Here is a 24,731-nt window from a genome sequence, read left to right as displayed (position 1 = left end):
TTTAAATGGGCTCAACTTGTAAAATTCGACAGTTTCACAAACTGTGTAGAGTAGTGCACACACGAGTGAAAGAGCTGTATTCACACGCCTGCACACCAAGCTCGATGTATCTTGGCACACCATGCAGGAGGTTGCTGCAGTTTTCCACGGTTAGTGATTGCACACCTCAGGGTGTCCTTCAATCGTGGTTTTGTGTAGCAGTGCCATTAATCGTTCAGAGATACGCGTCCTCATTGGCTAAAGGGGCGATTCCCGTTCTCCAATCAGAGTAAGCTGAGTGGTAGTAGATCTGGCCGTGTTCCCTCTACTCTCCTCCCACCTGCACTGTTCACCGCCTCCGCCCCCTCGGCGAGCACTGAAAGCTGTGGCTCACACCCGGGCGCCCAGTTACCACAGCAGTGTACACTCGCCGGATTTATTATTCAACACCCGCTGCTCGGCTCCTTGCCCGAGTGTGAAAAACGTGCAAGAGTGCAGAAAGACCCAGCGCGCTTTGAGGCCGTTTGTCTGGCAATGGAGCCCGCAGCCGCTTGTCGCCACTGCAGATGGCAAGTGATCTGCTTCCTGTCCCTGTGCGGCTGGGGCTCTGTCTCTGGCCGGCTCCGCTATTCCGTGGCGGAGGAGTCCGAGCCGGGCACGCTCGTGGGGGACGTGGCTCGCGATCTTGGGCTGGACTCAGCCGCCGTTTCCCAGCGTAAACTCGTACTAGGGGACGAGACAGGAAGGCGGTATTTTACGTTGCGTCCTGGAAGCGGTGTCCTTGTTGTAAACGAACAGATCGACCGAGAAAGCCTGTGCGGATCCGGCTCGAGCTGCCTGCTGACTGAGGAAGTTATTATGGAAAGCCCATTGGAGCTGTTCCGGCTGGAGGTGGAGATTCTGTTCTGGATATAAATGACAACGCCCCCAGCTTCCTCGCCAACAATCAGTTTGTGAGGATTACCGAGTTATTAGCCACTCCTGGCACTCGGTTTCCAATAGAGAGCGCTCTGGATCCGGATGTGGGAATCAATACTGTCAGTGTTTACACGCTGAATCCCAACCCATACTTTTCATTGAGTGTCAATCGACGCACTGACGGAACGCTTCTTCGAGAACTGGTTCTAGACAAGGTTCTAGACCGTGAAGACCAAGAGAGCCACCAATTAGTTTTAACTGCTCTTGACGGTGGTCATCCGGCTAAAAAAGGAAGTTCCCAGATAACTGTGATTGTCATGGATATCAATGACAACGCGCCCACATTTGACCGCTCTACCTATACTGTGAGTGTCCTGGAAAACATTCCAGTACCTTTTTTGCTAATTAAACTTAACGCCACTGACATTGATGAGGGCCCCAATGGGGAGATTGAATACTGCTTTGAGGAGCATACTTTGAAGACAATGCACCGTTTGTTTAGCCTTGACTCGCACACAGGGGAGATTAGAGTGAAAGGCACTATAGATTATGAGGAAGCTAATCTGTTTGAAATAGCAGTTCAAGCCAAGGATAGAGGTGTTCCGGTGATGGTGGGGCGATGCATCCTTCATGTGAAAATAGAAGATGTCAACGACAATGCACCAGAGATACTTCTAAAGTCACCTGGGCTCTCAGTTCCGGAAAACACCCCTGTCGGTACAGCTGTGGCCTTTCTCAGGGTTAGGGATCGAGATTCTGGTCAGAATGGAGAAGTGAGGTTGGAGGTATCTCCCAATCGACCATTTATTTTAAAACCTTATGGCAACCATTATTCACTTGTCACCGATGATATCCTGGATCGAGAAACTATCTCTCAATATACACTTAAACTTGTGGCCACGGACCAGGGATCACCTCCTTTGCAAACCCAGACAATGATGTTTCTCAATATCACAGACATGAATGATAATGCACCTCACTTCTCCCAACCTCAGTTCGATGCCTACATAAAAGAGAACAGTGCAGCGGGTTCACTCCTGTGTACAGTGTCTGCTTCGGATCCAGACGAGGGGCCGAATTCCCAGCTAACTTTCTCCATCGTGCAAGGTCATATTGCAGGTTCCCCCATCTCTTCCTTTGTGTACATCAGTGCCTTGACTGGACACATGTATGCCCAGCGCTCTTTTGACTATGAAGATGTCCAAGAACTACACGTAACAATCAGGGTAGAAGATGCTGGATTTCCAAAGTTGAGCAGCAATGTGTCTGTCTTTGTATTTGTCTTGGATCAGAATGATAACTCTCCTACCATCTTATATCCAGTAATTTCCAATGAAGCCTACATGCAACAGTTCATTCCAAAGGATGTGCCGATGGGCTACTTGGTTAGCAAAGTGACTGCAGTAGATGCAGACTCTGGCCATAATGCTTGGCTCTCTTACAATCTTCTGGCTCCAACGGATACCTCCTTGTTCAGAGTGTCGGCACATACAGGAGAAATCAGAAGTGCCCGAGATTTAAGAGAATCTGTTGATAGCCAACACACCCTCCTAATTTTGGTCAAGGATAATGGCCAACCATCGTTGTCAACTACAGTTACCATTCTCTTATCCGTAGAGGACCGTGCATTTCAGGAGAGCCCAAAATCTCATGGTTTTCATGTACACATCCAAGAGAATTCCGAAATGACAACATATTTAATAATCTCCCTCGTGGCAATCACCCTGGTTTTGATTGTCTCTTTCATTATACTCTTGGTTAAATGTCTCAGAAAACAAGACCATGGCAGTCACCTATGTTGCTCCGCCACAACACCAACCTGGAAATATACAGAACCCTTCCATCCAGCATTCAAGCTGAATACAGATGGTACCTTAAAATATTTGCAAGTCAGTTTGGGGACGACTGGTCCCGAGAATCAGTGCAACCGGACTTGTTTCTCTCCGGCTTCAGAGATGAGTGGTTTTACCTACATGAGAGCCTTGAATTTTCCCCAGCTCAAGGATATGGTCAATGAGACCGATGCAATCCTTCCTGGTGTGGACGGGGTGACATGCTCTCAGCAGGTGAGAGGTACTGATGGTGTTTTGGATCTAATAATCATAAGCAGATATGAGTTTGAGGTGTAAAGGTTCCTCTGCCCTAATTTTAAAAAAGGAAATAGTAAAATTCTGTCTTTTCTTTTCTTGTACCATCAAAAGATGAATAAGAGGTCTTTCATGCAGACTTTCCCAGAGAAAATCTTTGCTTATCTATCTTCAAATATCTCCTAATACAAACAGTACCTATGCACTATACTTGCATTTGCTTCACAATCACTTTGCAATTTAGATCCAGAATTCTCCTTTCGGAGCAGGGAGATGGGGACGTTATTTGATAATTATTAGATATGAGGCACAGTGACATGAGGATAGATAACCGAATCCCTGGACCTTTCTGCTGGTGATCTATGGAATGTTCCTAGCTTGATCAATACAGCTTGTTTGCTAAAGTAGTACGCATGATTACAAAATATAGTACTTAACATAAGAAATATTTCAGTGGTTAATGTTTAAGTAACTGGCAGATGTTGATTATTAAATGACCCAGAAGCTAATCAACAAGATGGGAGAAATGATAGGAACACTGAAGAATTCTAGAGCGGCTGAAAAAGAGATGGATATTGTAATGAGGTCAAAGTTTCTGTGGGCATTAAGAGAGAAATATGGAGACTGCAGTGGAAAAAAATAGTCAAGTCATGGAAGAAGAATTGTAGATAAGGTGTGGAGGTCGCTACAGCAAGGAAATGCCGTATGGCAAATGTACGGGTGAAAAGAGCACAATGAGAATTCTCAGAAGAAATGAGGATATTGTAGTGAATCGGTTGGGATGGCTGGGTGGGCAGATTTTCAGGTGTGTTGTCTAGCCTCAACATGGTATTATATGCTTGCCTCTGAGTGCTTTGAATGACAATTAAAACACAAAACGTCATCATTGACATTAAAGTTAAATTAATTTCTCTGCTGAAATGAGCTAAGTGTGTATCCGGGGTTTCCACACGGCCCTGAGCGGAGTGACTGCAGCAGAGCATCCTTGGGTATCTTACTGCATCTCTGGACACTGAAAGTGGCAGAGGAAAAAGATAAGTGGGACGGGTATGCCCAGACGTGTGTCCCAAGCCTGATGTGCCTAACCACAAAGGTTACACCTCACTGATGATGCTCAGGGAGGAAAAAACATGTCTGAGATTGCTTGTGGTCTTGTGTAGAAGGGATGTGACCTAGCAGTTTGGGGGTCGACTGCCCCTTTAGGGATGAGAGCAGTTCTGATTTACCCTTCTGTAAAGTCATGGCAGGCTAAAAAACGATGGTCTGAAGAGTTTCCCATAGGAATTGCACGTGGTTAAGGTTAATTCATAAGCTTCTAGCCATCAACCACCCTTCTGTAAAGTCATGGCAGGCTGAAAAACGATGGTCTGAAGAGTTGCCCATAGGAATTGCACGTGGTTAAGGTTAATTCATAAGCTTCTAGCCATCAACCACCCTTCTGTAAAGTCATGGCAGGCTGAAAAACGATGGTCTGAAGAGTTGCCCATAGGAATTGCACGTGGTTAAGGCTAATTCATAAGCTTCTAGCCATCAACCACCCTTCTGTAAAGTCATGGCAGGCTGAAAAACAATGGTCTGAAGAGTTTCCCATAGCAATTGCCAGTGGTAAAGGTTAATTCATAAGCTTCTAGCCATCAAGCTTCAGTTTTGCATCGGAAATAGACCACCAGTTTCATCTAGTTTCCCATTTACCTACTTATTACCACAATCTGTTTTAAGACATAAAACCTAATTTCTGGCAAAGGTGGTGAAATGGGTGGCTGCGGGGAAGTGCTCAAACGTCTGCGCACCGGTGTGCTCTGGATCTTTCCTGCATGCTAAGCTATCTCTGCACATGGTGGATATGAATTATTGAGTTACTACATACTTTTGGTGAAATCTATCAAAAACCTGATGCGCATCTTTGACTTGTACATATATGGTATGTCTGAAGTGATCTCCTTTTTGCGCGCATGTTCATGGCAGCGGTCAAATATAATGGCCATCATTCTTCCAATGCATGCACCGCTGAGATGTGCAATTGCGCCTCCATTGCAATTGATGAGCGCTTTGATGCCTTTTCTAGGTGTATTTGGTGCTTTATAAGTCCATACCAACCATGATGACCACCATCCTTGCTCTGTTACTTAATCTGATTGTACATGTCTTTTCATTACCATTGGGTGATCAGAATGTTTGTCTGCAGCATTAGGAGTCCCCATATACTGTGCAAACTGTGTTCGGAAAGTCCACCGCATAGCTTCTGCGTGGGCACATGTATCATGCCGGCTCCCCTCCAATTTCCCCCTCATCCAAATGTCTTGGATGTTGAGAAAAACATGGAAATCATTTGTCCATACGTTTCTCCTGCATCTGTTGCCATCTGATTAATGTTGTTGGCCTCAACAATGTTGAGTCGGAGATGGCACCAAGTTTATGGGTAGAGGGCAAGTAGAGCGTGAGAATGGCAGCTGGGGGAGTTGGTAGCTGCAGAAAAGAATGGGAAACTGGTGCAATGAGTGAGAGGAAATTTAAGAGCATTTAGGCAAGTGTTAAGAGACATTTTCATGTAGTGAAGGAAAAATTGTAGAAATCAAGAAACAGAAACACAGGTTTGAGAAACCGCTGCCTGGAAGTGGCCTAGTAACCTAAAAAGAAAACCTAATAGCAGCCATCAATGTATTTTAGATGAAGAAGAGCAGGGGCCCTTGGGCAGCGCCCTGGGAGGATACAATAGTTGAGAGCTGGAAAAGAAGTGGCAATGCCAGCTTAATAGACAAAATAGGATTAGAATGAGAGGCAAAAGGACAACAGAACCCAAGCATAGCCAGAAGGGTATTGAGTCACAAGGTAGATATACAAAAGACAGATAGGGACAAACAACATGCAGACATTTTAATGGTGATATGTTTATCTGGCTAAGACAGATGTGAACCAGGGAATCGGGTACAGGTATGAATGGTGTGATGGGGTAGTGGGTTGGAGGTGGAAACCCCTGTTAAAAAAGCAAGCCAATCAGAGCGAAATCGAATAATTGAATGTAGGTGTGTATTTCAGCAGTTTGTCAGTTTATCTAGGGTTGAGTGGGACAAGGTGTTTAAGGGACAGACCAGGGGCAGTGGAGGTGACCCCCCTCAACCTCATATTGAAACATATCAATCCTTGAACCTGAAGATGTTTCACTTTCAATATGCCTGCATTTTTCATTTGAACATATTAATGCCGCCCTTTGTGGCAGATCTACCCTTTCCTGCCTATTATTTGACATAGAAATATTTTGATGTAGATCAAATGACATACAACCATAAAACATGGGAGATCCTCTGTTGAATAAGTTACATGGATCAGAAAGTGTAAGTAAGACACATGACCATCTTTCTAGAATGATCTACTATATATTAAGCTTATACTTGAACACATCTCACACGCCCCTCAGTAGGACCACGTACGAGAAAAATTGGTGGTTTATGTCTCTATAGATCTATGGGACAGGGTAAGTGATGAAATTTACAATACAAAACTTGATCTCAACCTTTGTCTGATACAACAAAAGGTGATAGGAAGCTTGTATTGCAATAATGAAATCTGATTATAAACATATTGCTTCTTCACAAAAGGCCAACAATGAGAAATAATGGCCACAGTAGTCACTTCAGTTTCCAATGCCACCATTATCGAGATGGAGACATGTGTAACGCACCATAGGTATCTATGCATTTAATTCACTCTGAGCACGCAGACATCCTGGATTGAATGCCAGAGTCCAGAAGGAATCTTTCATTTGTGAAAAACCAAATTAAAGTATCCCTGCCTATCCAATTCTCACTCCTTCCCCTTATTCAGAATACCATCCCCTGTACTCAATAGACATGTCATAATTTCCACAGCATTTTAGGCTCAATTGCAACAGACTACTAGACCTTCATGTATGTAGGTGGCTTGTAGAAAGAAAATGTATGTTCAGCACGTATGGAGGCTAGATTCCCTTCAGTGCTGTTTCTATTTAATTATCGTGTAAAAGCATACCTTTCTCACTTTCAATGGGAAACTTTAAACGGTGAGAGAATGGGTAGTGAATAATCACCCTTTCCGTTTGGTCTGAAAAAACGTAGCTTTAACAACAGTATTCTACTCCATGGCATACCCAGGAATTACTTAAATTCTATTCTTTTCTAGGTATGAACAACACGAGATGTCCATTTAACTCCCCGATAATTCTTCTGTAATAGACGTCTTTGCACAGAGAAAGAGTGGGGGACCTCACTGTAGACACACCATAAACCTAGTCTATCAATTAAATATATTTTTCTAGTAGCACATCAACTTCTGAAATGTGCCCCAACTTCTCAGGATGCACAATCAATTCATGTATTCCCGCCCCTCTGTATTAGCAAAGAACAGGGCCAGGATTCAATCGAATTCCCCTTATAGTATCACTCCCCTCAAAATTGTTTCCCCTTTAGAACATTCTCACATATGAATTTATTTCAGCTTTAACACAGACAGGTTGGCACCCTCTTAAAACCTGGTTCGTTTATCCCCCTCTAGGAACAGGTGGTCATCAGTCAACAAGATGGGATCAGCTTTCCTCCACCACCTGTCTGCTATTTCTTGCACTGAACAAAGCTTGGTGCCTTAACTCCTAATAGGCCTCACTTTTATGATGCTGGTAATAATCCAAAATAGGTCCAAAAGGTGAGAAATCTGTTCCTCCTTCTTGTTGTTATCAATTCTTCTTGCTTTCCGTCAGTCAGTGAGTGAACAAGTGAGTATGGCAGCGTCTCGATCCCTGAGTGTGTGTTGAATCTCAGAACAGTAACCCCACTTTTTTAAGCTGAGTGTAATTTCCCCAATCTAATTCATCAATGTATGTGATTGGATAGTGTTGGATAGTGTTGGAAGTGCTCCAAAAGTAACATCACAGTAGCCACCCCCCTCCACAGTCATTAAGCATTTTAATGAAGAGAGCAGTCTGATGAGAATAACTTCTAATCTCTGTTTTCCTCCCATTTAATGTGATGTCATCCCAGGGATTTCTTGCATTAAACATTGCCGCATTCTCATATAATGAATTCCAGACATATTACTCCTTTAATAATTTGCTCACCAGATTCCTCTCTGTGCACAATTCAACTGATGCAATTCTCATCATAATAGCATTAATCTTTACTGAATTATAGATTCTTCCATTTTACTCACTTATACATTTATATTCAAATTATTTTCCCATTTCAAAGCGACAGGCTTGCCCCTACGGACGCTATGACCTATGACACACTACAGAGCTCGAAATTAAGATTTGATAAGAAGCCGCTAACCACAGCTACTTGGTATGAAGCATAAACAAGTGACCAGGAGCTACCACTGAGGAACCAGGAGCTAGTACATAACGGTCGGGAAAACTAACTTGCACATACGGCGCAAATATATGACATTGCCCATTATTTATGACCCCTTATGCTTTAAATGTCACATATATGTGTCATGTGTGCTTATTTATGGATTCTCAAAAATGCTCATAATTAAATCCACATAGGTGTGTTTTTCAGCATTAGTTGGCCTGAAGAGACAAAAGTAGCTCCTGGTAGCTCTTGGTATCAAGCTAACCAAGCTCTTCTAGGCCACAAGCAGGAGCTAAATAGCTCCCAGCTCCCCTCGGTTTCGACCCCTGCACTATCGTGCACCATTACTTTGCGAGAAAATGCATGTTCTACCCCCCAATAGGGCATTTCTAGCTGAACATTGCAAAAGAGAAATCTATGAGTTTGTTAAAGTATGGTTGAGATAGGACATCCTACTGTTAAAAAAAAAAAAGAATGTTTCCAATACCAATTATTAAATCTCATCTGCAGTTGGGTCTGTCGCCCACAGAGCATCTGGATTCTTCGGTTTTTTAGCTGTTAGTTCCTGGCTAATCTTTACAACCCAGATGCCTGGCGATGATAAGGTCTTTGAAGTTTGGTTCTTTATGGCTTTATGACTTTTGTCCCTGCCCCCCTTGGCCAATTCCCGGGTCTGTGGATTCTTCAGATTAACCTTTGTTTTTCCCCGTTTTTTCTTTTTGCCTTCATGAGGGCCTGTGAGATCAGATTAGACGCCACAGTTCTGGCTGAAGCTCACCATACACAGATGCAGCCCATAAATGCTGTATTTAGGATTTACAGTCAGGTCTAGTTGTTTTCTTTTTGGCCCTACACCAGTTCATTTCCCAGAGAAAGCATGGTATCTGTTTTCACATCTCATTTTGGGGGAGGTGGCATGGGCAGAATACAAATATCAAGAGTTCAGTTCTGGCTTACTTCAATGTGGTCACCTTCACATTTTCAGCTTTTAAAATGTAAATGTTCCGGTTTCTTTTTAGTTTAGCCCAAAAGAAACGGCAGCATAACATGTAAATTTCCTTTTCATTCTTGAAACTGCTGGTCTCTTTCTCCTCAGGTTAAGCAGTTCCCCAGACAAACATTTTGCATGTTATTTTCTGGTACTTGACATTTTCCTCTCGGGCCTTGTCAGTTAGTTTTATTTGAGTGAATGCAAAACATTTCACATGCGGTTCCCAACTGCAGTGCTCAGTCCAGAGCTTATGTGTTGTTTTTAAAATGAAGCTTTGTCCGCTTTTTTTATTATGAGTGAGACTTCCCCCTACAGACACTGGTTGCACATGTGTGTATTGTCTATCTTGTGGTGTCTGTGAATGTTGTGTGCTCTAATTAATGTGTAGAATTAATGCTAAGCTGTGGTTGGTATGTAAAAAAGCCGAATTTCTTGTTGATGGATTGGGAAAAGGAGACTTATTTGTCACATTATAGTATTGGGCAATGATTTATATGGTATTGAATGAATTTCTAAAAACCCAAGGGGCAGACTGTAAAGACTGGAGGGGGGTGTTTGTACTTCCGCTCTCTATATGGTAGAGGAGAGGCACAGAGGACCCCAGCCAAGATTCTCTATTATTGGTAACGTAGTCGAGCTTCTCAGGAGGTGATGCAGGCTGGTTCTTAAGTACAGTGTAATTCCCGAACCCCCACAAAGGAATGTCCGCACACTGTATTACTGAAAACACAGTCTTTATATAATTAATATTCAAAGGTATGTACACGATCACAATAATGCACTTTGTACTCGGAAATCAACAATGATAAATATATACAATTCTAAAGTGGTACCACCAATGTTATCAAATCTCATTAAAGTGCTTCAACTGTACTGTTAAAATGTCACACAGATCAATAAAAGGAAACCAGCAATAGAGATAGGAAGGAAAGCAAGATGGTTGACACGGTAGGCAGACTACTGACCCCTACCACTAGGTACAGTTCTTTGTGGAGACCCCCCCACCTGAGCTACCTGTAAAATAAAGATATATAGCACAAGCCCAGTCCATATATTGTTCAATAGCCTTGTTTCCTCCTATTAAGGTTTCGCCCCTCCTCCCCCTCCAATGTACCTGGTGGAGTAGAGTTCTTCGAAGACGGGTCGAAGGATCCTTCTTGAGTGACTCCCTTTAAAGTAGGAGCCAAGGATCGTCGAGAGGCGTCGAAGATGGTGAACTTGTCGTCGACGGCGGCGATGAGATGTTCAAGGGTGCCGAGACCCCAATGTCGATCCAGGCGGTGCTCGTCAGCGACGTCCTGCGAGGATGAGGTGTGCGGGGCACCTCGGCGATGGATTGTTCAGGACCGCAAAGAGTTTCAGAAGAACTGTGGCCCAACAAGGGCATCGAGTTGTCGAAGTCTTTGTGGCCTTCAGGTGGCGGGAAACCCACCGGCGGATTCTCCTCGGCGCGTTGGTCGTCCTCGACTTTCTCCGGCGGGACAAAGCGGTCGACGTTGCGGACAAGGGAGTCCTTGCATTCAAATGTTCTTAGGCAAAGGAGCGGGCGGCTCCTGTCGTCAGCGGCACGGCGTCAAGTGGTCCCCACGGCTGGGCAGCACAACTTCGATGGGCCTCCAGCGGTTACACAAACCTGCGAACCCTGGTCGACGGCAATAGGCTTCGACAGCGGCAAAGTCCGGGTGCTTTGCTTCGTTCTGCTCAGCGGTCACGTCTCGGGTCGGCAGCCTTTCGAGGGTCTGACTTCCAGGGAGCTTCGGCAAAGGTTAGCGGTGCTCGATGGTCCCTCGGAGCACGGGAAGAGGGCGCCTTACCAGGTCCTCTCTCGGATCTGTCCTTGACGGCAGCTTTCAGATCAGGTCGAAGCAAATGCAACAGCAAGTCTTCTTCTTCCAGCTGGGGGTCGAGGATCAACAGTTCAGCTTCTGAACAATTTCCAATGGTGAGAGGTCCCCAGATATACTATCTTGTCTCTCATCCACACTGCTGGGTCACTCTCAGCAGCCAATCATACAGAAGGGCATTCATGCAGTCAGTCGGCCAATCAAGCACACAGTGCATTCAGGCCATCCTCCTCCCTCTCAGACACTCACAACAAGGAATGTGGATTGGGACAAGTACCCAGCCATTCAACACTACACACTGCATTCAGGCCAGTTTCGGGCAGGGCTGTCTCAGTCTTTGTCTCTCATACCAGAAACCAGACAGCCACAACAAGAAGTGCATATTGGTCACACACTCCATTCACCCAGGTCCCACCCACAGGGCGTACCCACAACATACAGTCACTGGGAAGGCTCCAGTCAGTCTGGACTGGACTTCACAACAACACCATATATGGAACTTCCACCCAACAGCCAGTCAGGGGGAAGGGACAGAGTCAGGGCTTCCCAGGACTTTGGGAAAACAAGGTAACAGGTAATAGAAAGCAAGAATCTTGTTTTCCATTAGGAATCAACTGACTCCAATGGCAGGGCCGGAGTATCCCAAAATGGAGGATACTCGGCACACCTGTCAAATTCAGCATGGAGCTGCCACCAGCCCATACCCTGCTCTGCGGGCCACCCACAGGTGCCCAAAAACATACGCTAGGGGCACAGGGTTGTACCCCCACCCATGGGTGCCGTAAGGGTATCCCACGGGTCTGTTCACCAAACCAAAAGAGAGAGAGCTGCACCGCCAGGAGTCCCACATGAACTCCTGCGCAGAGAATATGACAGAACACACGATAAAAAGGCAGTAAAGGACAAGGATACGGAGGCCCTGTCCCTCCAATGCATTTCCAGCATCACACAGACCCGACCCGGTCTGTGGGGGATATATCCGGTTGATACAACATATAAACAAAAATAATCCCCTCACTGCAGAGTGTAGTCTCCGGAAGGCAGAATGTACCACTTAACTGCTATGAGTAAATGACCCATACTGTAAGAACACATACAAATATGTTCTTTTTATTGAGAACCTTCTTCAGGGGTATAACCATTAATAACATCCATTTGTGATATCAGTGTTTGAGACTTGGTGAAGTCTGTGGCGTGTTAAGCAGCCGTAGCCTGACTTGTCTTTCCCAGGACACTAAAGTCAGTGGGCTGAAAGCAACCATCATCCAACTTGTGGAATTGTCTGGAAAACCTGTCTATAGATATCAGTGGGCAGAGGACAAAACATCTTAAATGATAAGTAGTTGCTGTTTCGGTGAGTGTGGGCCATCAGAAAGACGGACCCAGATTGCGAGACAATGAGACTGCCCTGTTTGCAGGGACGTGAAGCCTGTTAAATAGAATGAATACGTTTACATGATAAATATTGTGATTTATCACACTTACCTCTCACCCATTGTTCAGTTTTACAGTTATGTTATTTGTCTGTTATTTGTCTATTACTTCAGTTTAAATAAAATAAATGGAAGTAAAAAAAGAAAAATTGTAAGTAAAGAACGTTTGAAGCACCTGTAGCACCTGGATACCAGCAGGGAAATGTGTAGGAATGTATGGGTATTTTAGCTCAGAAACTGAATTTTGAAGGGTTAGGGGAGAGTGAGAATCAAGTAAGGATAGTTGGTGGTGAGTGATACTACCTGAGAAGAGATAGGGTTTGGGGGGCAGCGAATATAAAACATTTAAAGTATATTGTTATTACAGTCCATTTGTGAAAATGCCGTTTTGGGTACTGCAGTAATGTCCTGCATTACAGTTTAGTGTCAAATTAAGTTATTTATTTTATTTATAATGTACTTGCAGCAAAAATCTGCTTTGTATGTACACATCACATTTAAAAAAGAATCAATAAATAACTTCCGTAACTTTCATCGAAAATCATCATTTCAATCATATAAAATCCCCAACGAAAGTTCATGTAAACTTTCCACACATACAATATAAAACTTCACCATATGATGCATAAAAATAACATCATTTCCTTCCAATAAAACTTGCCATAAAATAGCATGTTCATACAAATTCTTCCTATTATCATAACATTTCATAAACTTATATCTAATATTTTCCAGGCTAAAACAAGTAAAAGTTGAATGTTCCGTAGATTGGGTAACAAACTCGCCACATAGTCTGCAGAAGTGGCCTTGTCTTGGAATTCCCAATTTAGCACTGTCAATCTCCAAAGAGGATGTATTGTTGAATGTAATCAGTAGATACTTCCTTACTATGTACCTATTTGGAAAAGCATCAATATATTTGTGACAGTGTCTCTGTTCTAACATACAGTACAAATGAAGTTATTAAGAGTACCGATAGTCTACCTGCAAACTACAAATCCATCTACATTTCTCACGTATGATGCACACAAATGTTCAGAACTCTGGGGCTATAGGAGGAGGAAGACAATTTAGTATATTTTGGAGGAGGAGTGACCACAGATATCAGAATATGTATGTGGGCGACATGATTTCATTCGGGTTGGGGAGATACAAAAGACTGCGTTGGGATGGGAAAATGTAGTAGAGGTGTAAGAGCTCTGGACTTCTCTGCTAAATGACTGCAGCATGCTGAACTCCTTTCAAACCACTGCCATGCCTCATGATGTCTTAAAGCCTTGCTTCGAAGGGGTAGATGGCATCTGCCTGACTTCCTGACCCACCCTCAGGGCATAATCTAGTACTTCTGGGTGCCTAGCCAGGTTTTCTTCTTTGTGAATTATATCTTTGTTTATGATGGCTACTTGCGTTGTGGTGATATAAGGGACCTTGCAAAAGGAACATTTGTGAAAAAGCACATATATTGACAATGAATATATTGACAATGAAACTGCAGATGTCCACTGAAGGAAACTGTACCTTGGATGTCCTCTGCCCAAACCATGAAACTGATTCAAAAACCATAGCAGGAGGTGGGCTGCACGAGATGGGAGGCCAGGCTCAATGCTAATCCCAGGCAATATTTATAGATTGATACCAGCACAATAAGTAAAATAGTGTTGCCTAACCACAATGCGAATGCAGTTAGATCTAGAAATCCTTTGCTGGGGTGCACAGATATACTATTGCTTTGGTCTACAGTCCATAGATCAAGTTAGGGGTCTGTGACCTCTGGCTCTCCAGAGGGAGGATTTTGACCACAACTCCCATCAGCCCTACCCAACATAGTCAATGGCAAGGGATCATGGTAGGCATAGTCCAAAACATATGGATAGCCGAGTGGAAGAAGTGAAAGTGCCCAAGAGACAGTTATGGTGTTTGATGTAGTCTTATAATGCCGGAACTTCAGATGTCCTTCACATCATGCATAATAACAAGCTGCATGTCTTTTTCTTTAAAATACTGTTTTAAAACCCATAGGTGTTTTATTAGGCAAACATTATTTTATGTTCTGGTACTTGAAGCCTTCTATTCAATGTGGTGGAAACAAAGCTACAATTATATTATTTTTGTTTAAAATAAGGTTGTATTCATTTGTCATATTGGTTTTCAATGTGATTTGTGTATTTTTTGTGAGTCATCTGTTTGGTGGGCTCTTTAAATACATATGTCAGGGTAATTTCTGGGGCCGGCAGAGCCGTGTCAAGGGTCTGTGGCCTCCCAGCTCGCAGAGTCCCTAACTCCCTCCCTGGTCCCAAGAAGTCGAGGTCCACCCAAGGAGCAAGGGTCTACTGTGCTTTATTGGGCAAAACGCACAGGGGTCACATGCCGAACAAAATCCAGACACATCTCGCCACAGTCTAGCTCGCAGGCCAGTTTTGTGTCCTCGTGACGCAATAACCTTTGTCACTTGGCGGACTCCCTCCTAAACCTATCCGGGCCTGGCATAGGCTCACTGACCGGTAGGTCCAGTATAGGACCCTATAGAAAAGGTTGCCATTGGACAGGTCTGTGTCAGGTCATATACTTGGATCATCCCCAAAAGTTGTTACACTAAAAGTGTTACAGTGAGAAAGACTGGTAATTGATTGGCAGCCATCTGCCCCCAAAACCCATGGTCCTGATTGGTAAGGCTGTGGGGCCCCAAGCCTGGGACAAACAACGTTCCCAGCCCGCGAGACACCTGTTCTCAGTGAATGTCTACAATGTTTCATTAATTGCAACTATGTGTCTGCGTATAACAATAGTGTGAAAACGACTAATGCCATGAGAGCACTCCATTCCCATTGGGGATGGTGTCTGGAAGGTAATGAATATGTTGCAAGTCAATGTCCAGCTGTGGGGCTGCTGCTCGTTCTCAGCCTCTGAGTCCTGGCGTGTTCACAACTTGGCCAAGTGACGTGGTTAGAGACCACTCTTGCAGGCTCGATTGCCCCGAATTGTTGTATGTTTCACAGGGAATCTTTGCTGCTGCTGCTGTTACCTTGGCTCAGGATATGGAATGTCGCCTTGCAACATGATGTCCTTGATGTTCTGTGCTTACGCCGTAGGCGATTCTGCTAACATAGCACCTTACTGTTTAGGGTTTCTTTGCAATCGCTACGGCCTGAGGTTTTCTCCTGGGGCCTATTCTAGCTTCCAATATGGAGCTGTCATAATGTCCATATGTTAGTAAGAGCTTTACAGTTGATCAGGTCCCTTAGGTGCTCCTGTCCTTCCATGGGTTTAGCTGCGAAGAAGCATCAGCAAGCGTATACAAATTCTTCTTGCTTCTTGCGTTTCTGCGGTGCTATAGCGAGCCTAATGGTAAAATAACAAACATGCTACTATGTAGATGTCAGTCCTCTGTCTCACGAACTGTACATTTTCTTCATGTACAGTGGTGTGTGTGAGGTGCACAGATTGTGTATGTGCTTCATGTCTAACGGAGCTGTGTCGTCGGGATGTCTCTAACAATCTGCATCATACCAGCCTTTAATACAGTACCTTTAGTCAAGTTGGTCCATGCGGTTTTCCCCAACTCGGTCTTGTGTCTCTTCGTCCATTCTTGGCAGGGTTTGTGTTACTGTGGGAACAAATGGCCGACTGGCTGGGTACCGCTTGCGGTAGTTGTCCCTGGTTGGAGCAGGGGGGATAGGCATAAGTTTGTGTGACCGGCAGCTATATTGTTGTTGGTGCTTCTTCCGGTGTTAGGGGTCTTCCAGGACTGAAAGTTGGCTCGGATTTTTCCTCTTCACATATGTTAATGTATTTGTGCTCCCGAGATATCTGGTCAAGTGTCTAAATTGCACACTGAGCGCAAATCTCTGCTTCACTCCTTAACTAAAAGTGTGCAGAAAATAATTATATCTCACTGTCCTGTATCTGCCAAAACTGGCCAGTGTAGGTTTTGTGCTGTGAGAACTTTGTAGGGAGAATGCCAGGAATGGATTTAAACAATCGTGCTGCATTCCAAAGGCTGTACTGAATGGTAACGCCCTGGACCCAAGTTAATAGGTCTGAGTCTCATGTTTGACTCCACTCTGGCTCATCTCTAACCATTACATTTTCATTTGCTGATCTAGATGCAGATAGGTGCAAGATAATATAATAATACCCCCCATAATATAACACCCTCTAAATAGAAACTGTGGTTCTCTTGAGAACAATGGTGTCTGTTTGAAATGTATTTCTACTTATTAGTGCCTTTTTTTCTTCTTCAATGTGGAATGCTGATGAATTTATCTACTTTTGAAGAAGGTTATTTCCAACACCGGGTACGATAAAACTCGAGAAGAGAGTGAATGCACGTTGCAGGAAAAGTGAATTTATTAAGTCGGCTTCGTAAAGCTGAAAACTAACAACTCCACACTATGTTCTACAAAGTTACAGCCTTTATGCACAAAATCAAATCATTTACATAATTACACATAAGTTACGTCATCCCACAATCTCCATTGGCTAATCCCTATTCAAAGAACCTAACCATCCCCTATATTCTCTAACTCCATCGGATACATTTACTAAACACAATCCCCTTTTCACGTGGTCTCATCACGTAGCCAGTCTTGACCTCCTAAAATATAATTGGTGTTATCGCAACCAATTTTCAACAGTTGACGCGCCTCATTTGTCAGAGAAATTTTAACCCAGTTTGTGATGTGCATAACCCCTATTAGATCCCTTCAAAAAGAGGGAGGAGTGAAGACAGTGGCCATTCCTTTGACCGCACAATACCCTCCTCATTTCCCCAGACCCGCTGGTGCAACTGCTCCTTCAGCATTCCTTTGCAACACACTCATGTGACTTCCATCTTAAATCATATGGCCTCCCTAGCACGTATCCTGCTTTTCTTCCTGAGAACCCAAATGGAATAATAAAACATTGGTCAAGCTCTGCCCTCGAGCATCCATTGAATGTATTTATTGACTAACCCCAATCCATTCCTCCCAACCTAACCAGACCATTCAATAACACGGCTTTGTGTTCCCAGGACGTTTGGCCCTCGCATCTACATATCCATCTAACCATAAAAACAAATTTAATAGCAGTTAATTCCGTACTCACCTCCAGCAACTATTTTACCTGCTATCGCCATCTGCCTTATGTGCTATACTTCCTCCCCCTCTCCTGACCTTGGTCATCCAAAACACTTGCTGAGGGAAGGAAACTCAGCCACTTCAAACCAGAAACTCTGTTGTCTAAGGCTCGACCTATGAAAAGACTGCAATCTTCAAAAAGGCTTTATGTAAAGATGGCAGATCTCTTAATACCATTGTACTCTAACTACTTATTTATCCTAAGTAATTTTAAGTCCCCATGTATCCACTTCACAAGTTTATCGCGTCCCCCTACAGTTGCTTTCTCTCCCGAAAAAAACGTTCCCTCACGAACAGGGAGCCCCTCGCAGCTCAATTCTATGTGCTACAAAATTGTACCCCACACAATGACATTGCGATTACGTTGTTGCTTGTTATGTTGCTACATGATCCAAACTAAAAACTATATACAATGTAACATATACACCAAATCTCCAAACTACACAGAACTCTTGCTAACTGCAACATTACTGCATTGAACCAAGCCTTACCATGGACTAATAAAACTTATGTAGCAAAAACCTCTTTTCCCTGTTGGGACACTATGCGTACATCCCAACACTATTTGGTCAACTAGCCATGTGTATTGAGATTTTGTGCATTTTTTTTTCTTCTCTTAAACTTCAATGAAATGATTTATACTAAATTGTCTTTTGCCCCACTTCTATTCTGCAAAATACAAAGGCTAATTTTGTAGAAAATGCAAATTGCATGCAAGAGACCGCCAAATTGGTCACTTGTGGACTGTGGATCTCCTGGATGCAATTTTGAGCTTTCGCTTTCACTCTTTCCTTTTACTCTGTTTTGTGGAAAATTTACTTGCGGCCTGCAAATTACACTTTGCAGACAGCTTTTACCATGGATCCCTACAAAAACTGCTTGCTTTTTTGCTGCAGCAGCATGAGTGGCTCAGAAAAGTGGAGGAGGAAACTGATTTCTCCCCCCATCTATCACTCCACCTGCAAAACATGAAGAAAATGCCCTGCAGCGGTGAAACGTGTCTAAAGACTGACAAAAGGTTTTAGCGCCTCCGTTTTAATATTTTTTTAAGAAATGATCCCCACTGTGTTTTATGGATTGTTTGGAAGGAGGAGCAGGCAACATAGAACTTAAAGGGTCTAATTCAAAGAACGTTTTCCTATGGGATTGCTCCATTATAAAACGCTTTTGTGAATCAGGCACAAAGTTTCTATAACCCTATATATTATCAGGGTATGACAACATGCATCCAATTTCTCTACATGTGTTAGCTCAATCGTCTCGGCTCACCTCAGTGGCTTGTGGGATTCTGATTTTCAATGGGTTTGCTATTTGACCTCGAGATAATCAGGGATGTGGGATTTGGAGGTGGTTAGTTGGCGAGTGGTCTAATACATGATTGCCCCTCCACTTATAAAGTGGGACAACCCTGTACTCTATAGTTATAGGACTGCAAGAGGTCCGGTGAGGCCAGCAGTGGCCCTATTGCTAGTTCCTGACTTGGCCACCAGTGTTCAATTCTTCTGATCTTTACATGTATAAACCAGTCTCCTGGTCATAAAAATGGAATTGCTTTTTCACTAGAAGCATTGTGCACAACCAATTGGGCCTAAATAGCCATCAATTGCTTTTTTTAGTTAGTTATGATACTGCGTGTTTGTTCTTTTGAGTGCTGTAAATATCACGTGTTGCCAGTACTTGCTGCTAATGTTATCAACCCCAGAAGGACGATAGGACGAATCAGTCCATTACTTGGAAACTTCACACTGATTTCAGCTCTAGGTGCTTAGCAACACAATGATCTGCTTGCACCTGCAGCTGTATGTACTGTTATGTCAAAAGGTTTGTATATTGTGCCATATCACCACTGCATTAGTCTCTGCGCCCCATAAGCTTGTCTGAAAAGATGTATAATGTGTGCCTGCCAGTAGTGGCCGTTAAAATGGAGACAATGCACACCACATTTACTTAAAGGGGCAGGCTCGGGTATCGAAAGTGTAAAACAAAACAAAAAAGTAGTGGAACTATGTTTTCCCTGCCCTGACCCTTCTTGACCCACACCTCTCCCCACCAACCCCATACTCACCCTGACTCCCACCCAGTTGAAACCTCATACATGGGTCTTGCCTTCCCCAGTCCACTACACAACGCTGTGTTTTACAACCATACTATTGAGACTGAAGAAAATACTGTCAAATTAAATTAATTTAAATGACCCTCATTTGTTTGTCATTGCCCCCACTGCAAGCAGCTTCATGCACATAGCCACACATCCCCTAACCATCACCTGCACAGACAGCTGTGTCTGCACAAATGCGTGCTTATTTGCAGGGCTTTAAGTGGGGTAAGAAATCGAGGGCGGGGGCGGGCTCATTTGGAGGCGTGGCCTGCAAGATCGGCGTGACCTTAAAAAAGTGCACACACCATAGTAAGGTATGCAAACAAATATATAAATGTAAGCATTTATATAGTTGTATGCATATACAGTTTGTGTACTATGTATGCCATCTTTTATAAACATAGAAATATGTTACATATATCTATGTTTATAAAAGATGGCTTGCAAAGTACACAAACCATAGTAAGGTACGCACACAAATATATAAAATGTATATATTTGTGTGCATAGCTTACGTTTTGCCTACTTTTCAAACCATCTTTTTTAAACATGTCTATGTTTCTAAAAGATGGCTTGAAAAGTACAAAATTCAATTCATCTTTTATAAAGCTTTAATGACGGACAAAGCCTGAGGCTTCTATGTCCGTTGGCAAAGCTTTATAAAAGATGGCTTGAATTGTGTACTTTTCAAGCCTCTTTTATAAACCTTGAAATATGTCACGCGGTCCCCAGGTTCGCCAAGGGTTTAAGACACCTGGGTGACCTGGGGAGAGGGGTGGGGAAACAAAAGGACAGTAACTTCCTCTGTTGACCCCTCGCTCGAGGGGTCAACAGAGGAAGTTACAGTGACTAACAGAAGTGCCAGGCAGCCGCTGCAACGCTGACTTAATGGCGGGCGCATCTCCTGTCGCGGCTGTGGCCGCAGCAGGATAATGTGTCCCGCCAATGTTGTGTGTGATGTGACCGCAGCCCCACTTTTTTAGAGACTGCCAGGGCCCAGCCCCGGCTCACTTAAAGCACTGCTTATTTGCAGAAGACCAAGCCCAGAGCACTGCTGGGCTGGACATGGTTAAGGCTTGGGAATGTGAATGTTGTCCCAAGCAATCTAGCTGTGGTGAGATCTAGCACTGGAGTGTTAACAGCCAAGGTGTTGCTAGGGGGGGTGGCTAAGGGGGCTATAGCCCCGGGGTCTTTTGGTTGTAGCCCAGGATAGAAACTCAGGTGCTACAACCAAAAGGCTAGCTAGCCCCCAGTCCCAACAGTCCTGACATTAGCGTAGCCCTGGATCTTTTCCAGACCTAGCAACACCCCTGGTTAACAGCAAGGCTAAGTTTCATATCCTTGGACGTGTAGAAAGAAATAGGTGCCCTTCACTGCAGTCTTGGACCGGTTCTCTGGGTGACAAAGTAAGGGAATGATGCTGGATTTCTCTGAAAAGAGGGGGAACGTTTTACATGTCAGTTACCGCCCACTTTAACTTCCGGGCAAGATACGTATAAGGTCGGCAAAGAAAATACCAAAATGCTTCTAAATAGTTTCCCAGAGTTGCACAATGTATCTTACAAACGAATCTGTCCATTTGTCAGTGCATTTTACAAGGCAAGAAAGGAGTGGGGCATGAGCGGGTTGTAAAGCACACGATGCTTTTCTTCGAAACGTTGTTAGGAAACGACTGGTTTGGCTGTGGCGTGTACGTGGGATTTCCGTTTGTAACGAGGCTGCAAATTGAAGATCGCTCTCCTATGTCATGCGCACGTGATCACGGCGGGACGTGTGCTAGAAACCAGCGTGCCAGGCTCGGTTGCAATGGAGTCTGTAGCCTAGCTGTTCCCGTACAGATTGGCTGAAAGAGAAAGCTTCAGAAACCAATGACTTGCTGCTGGCGATCAGCAAAATATGTCCCTCCTCCTTCTCCCCCCTCTGTTGCCAGCCAGAGACACCTCAGCATCTGCCTGCGCGAAAAATCCCACACAGCCCACCGTCTGATATTGTTTCCCTTTCCATTCACAGCCCCGCAGCCCGGATCTGCTGTAATTGGACGTATTTTCATGTGTGTTCTCCCATCCGTCTGCGGTGGCCCAGGGATTGCAGCATGATTTCAGAGCCGGGGACACGGGCTGCCGTGATCGCTGCAGCACTGCGTCTGCTTCCCTTCTGCGCGCTTTACGGCTTTTGCGATGCACAGATGCACTACTCCATCCCCGAGGAGCTGAAGCGTGGAGCCTTCGTGGGGAACATTGCCAAGGACCTGGGCACAGATGTGGCCAAGCTGACGGCTGCACACCTGCAGGTGCTCTCTGACTCCGACTCCCAGTACTTCTCGGTCAATGTGAACACTGGCGTGATCACAGTCAATGACAGGATTGACAGAGAGCAGCTCTGTGGGCAGAGCCCCCACTGCCTGCTGAACCTGAAGCTGGCCATTGAGAACCCGGTGGAGGTGTACAGCATCGAAGTGGAGATCTTGGATGTGAACGACAACCCGCCCAGGTTCCAGAGCAGCGACTTTACTCTGAACGTGAATGAGCTGGCCTCACCTGGTGCCCGCTTCTTGATCCAAAACGCACAGGATCCTGATGGTGGCTCCAATTCCTTGCAGACCTACCATCTGAGCCCCAACCCGAACTTCTCACTCAAGGTCAAGACGCGGGCAGATGGCAACAAATTCCCAGAGCTGGTGCTTGAGAGGGGCCTCGACAGGGAGCGGAGGGCCTTTCACCATCTTGTCTTGACAGCTGAAGACGGGGGAGCCCCACGCAGAACCAGCACCCTGAACATTACCGTCAATGTTCTGGATGCCAATGACAACCACCCAGTTTTTGACAAAACTGTTTACAAGGCTAGTTTAGTTGAAAACATTTCAAAGGGCACCTTGGTGATCAGACTTAACGCCACAGACTTGGATGAAGGTCCCAATGGAGAAATTGAATACTCCTTCAGTAGTCACAATTCTGATGACCTTAGCAATGTGTTTACTATTGATGGCCAAACAGGAGAAATTCGAATTATAGGAGATCTAGATTATGAAGTAGTAAAACTTTATGAAATTGACATTGAGGCCAAGGATAATGGATCTCCCATTATGGAAGAACATTGTACGGTCACAGTAGAAATCGTCGATGTCAATGACAATAGACCCGAAATCTCGCTGGTATCTTTGGCAAAATCTGTCACTGAAGACTCCCCTCGAGGCACTGTTGTAGCGGTCATAAATATTCATGATCGGGATTCTGGAAATAACGGGAAGGTTAACTGCTATTTGCCCAGCAATCTCCCGTTCACAATCCGAAAGGATTTTGAACACCAATATTCCTTGATCACTAAGAATCTGCTGGACCGAGAAACCGTTTCTCAGTACAATTTCTCCATCACTGCCACTGACATGGGGCACCCTCCCCTTGTGGTGGAGAGGCAGCTCTCGATTATGGTGTCTGATGTTAATGACAGCCCCCCACGGTTCACTCGGCCTTCTTATGAAGTATTTCTGAAAGAGAATAACAAAGTTGGAGATGTGCTGTGCACAGTGTCTGCACTTGATCCAGATATTGGCCTAAATGGCCTCCTTTCCTATTCGATCCTAAGGGGACCTTTGGAGAATTCAGACACATTGGCATATCCAATCTATATCAACTCAAAGGATGGCCAAGTCTTTGCAGAGCTCCCATTTGACTACGAAAAGATCAGCTATTTTCAGTTCCGAGTAGAAGTATCAGATGCTGGCTCCCCGCCTCTCACCAGCAGAACCACGGTGCACGTGTTTATTTTGGACCAGAATGACAACATTCCTGTCATCCTTTACCCAGATTTGGGCAAGGACTCGGATATACGTTGTCAAATCCCCCGCTCAATTGGGGCAAAGACTTTGGTGACCAAGATAACAGCAGTGGACCCGGATGCCGGTAGAAATGCATGGGTGTCCTACCACCTGATTCAGTCACCCGACCCTAAACTTTTTACTATTGGTTTGAGAACTGGTGAGATCAGGACAACGCGTGTCCTACAAGATCAAGATGCGCTGATGCAGGAACTGCTCTTGGTCATTAAAGACTCTGGGGAGCCACCTCTGTCCACCTCTGTCACTGTGCTGGTGTCCATGGAAGACAGCGGGCCAGAGGTCTACCAGGGCTTGCATGATGCGCCCCCTCAGACTGAGACCATGCCAAGTCTAACAGTGTATCTGATCATTTCCTTGGTGATTGTATCCCTCATTGGCCTCATTGGGCTGGTGGCACTGGGAATAAAGTGCTTAGACAGCAGAGTGACTGGGCGTTTGGCCTGTTCTTGCTTGGGTAGACCCCAAAAGCCCATAGACCCCGGCAAACATTTCCTAGAACATGTCCAGCTGCACCACAGCTTGGGGCACACTGTGATAGGGGTGCAGGTGAGCTCCACTGGCAGTGTCCCTTCTGCCCCCTGCAGATCCTGTATCTCGCCAGTCTCGGACATCAGCGAGTTTATGTTCCTGAAAACCTCCACAATGCCCCCTAGCTGCCGGCCTAGGGCCCAGCTCTCCGAGCCCAGCTGCTCGAGCGCACCCAACGCGGCGCCCTCCTTGAACGTACAGGCAAAGGGCATGCTGCCTGCGAGCCAAGCCCACTCGGCGTTCTAGCGGGCGGCGCCAGCTTTCTCCATTCATTGCTATGCTCGAATCTCTGTGTGAAGCATGCTAGTCATCTCGGCTGTCAAACGTCTTCATCATTGAGTGCGATGCTAAGAATATCCCCTCCGTTCGGAGTGGGTCTATTTTTAGGGCGGTCAGGCGTGGTTCCGTGTGCGATGCTTTCTGTGCTCAAGGTGGTCCGTGTTTCTCATCCTTTGCGCGCGCGGTTGTTCGCTGCTCATGCAGATATTCACAAATAAGCACACAGTTCATCCAGAAATCTCCCCCTTTTCTCTTTATGTGATAGTAGCCGACACTCGTGCCCCTGTGAAACGAGGGGCGA

At 44.8% G+C, this 24,731-nt stretch overlaps 2 protein-coding genes across 50 annotated transcripts in view; both read left to right on the top strand.

Annotated features, from left to right (window-relative positions):
* LOC138582666 (protocadherin gamma-C3-like) overlaps positions 1–24,731 on the top strand; it is a 1,158,828-nt gene that overhangs the window by 1,056,166 nt on the left and 77,931 nt on the right. The gene's annotated exons all lie outside the window — the stretch shown is intronic.
* Positions 113–24,719, top strand: LOC138582444 (uncharacterized). Its single transcript, XM_069653752.1, is given in 3 exon segments — positions 113–882; positions 885–2,970; positions 21,627–24,719. Coding segments are annotated over 3 exon segments (5,226 nt in total). The 5' UTR covers positions 113–513; the 3' UTR covers positions 24,398–24,719.

Source organism: Ambystoma mexicanum, chromosome 3q (assembly GCF_040938575.1).
Source record: "Ambystoma mexicanum isolate Mex_15411 chromosome 3q, UKY_AmexF1_1, whole genome shotgun sequence".
NCBI lineage: Eukaryota > Metazoa > Chordata > Amphibia > Caudata > Ambystomatidae > Ambystoma > Ambystoma mexicanum.
Note: the sequence above shows the minus strand (reverse complement) of the source record. Positions and strands in the feature narration are given on the sequence as shown.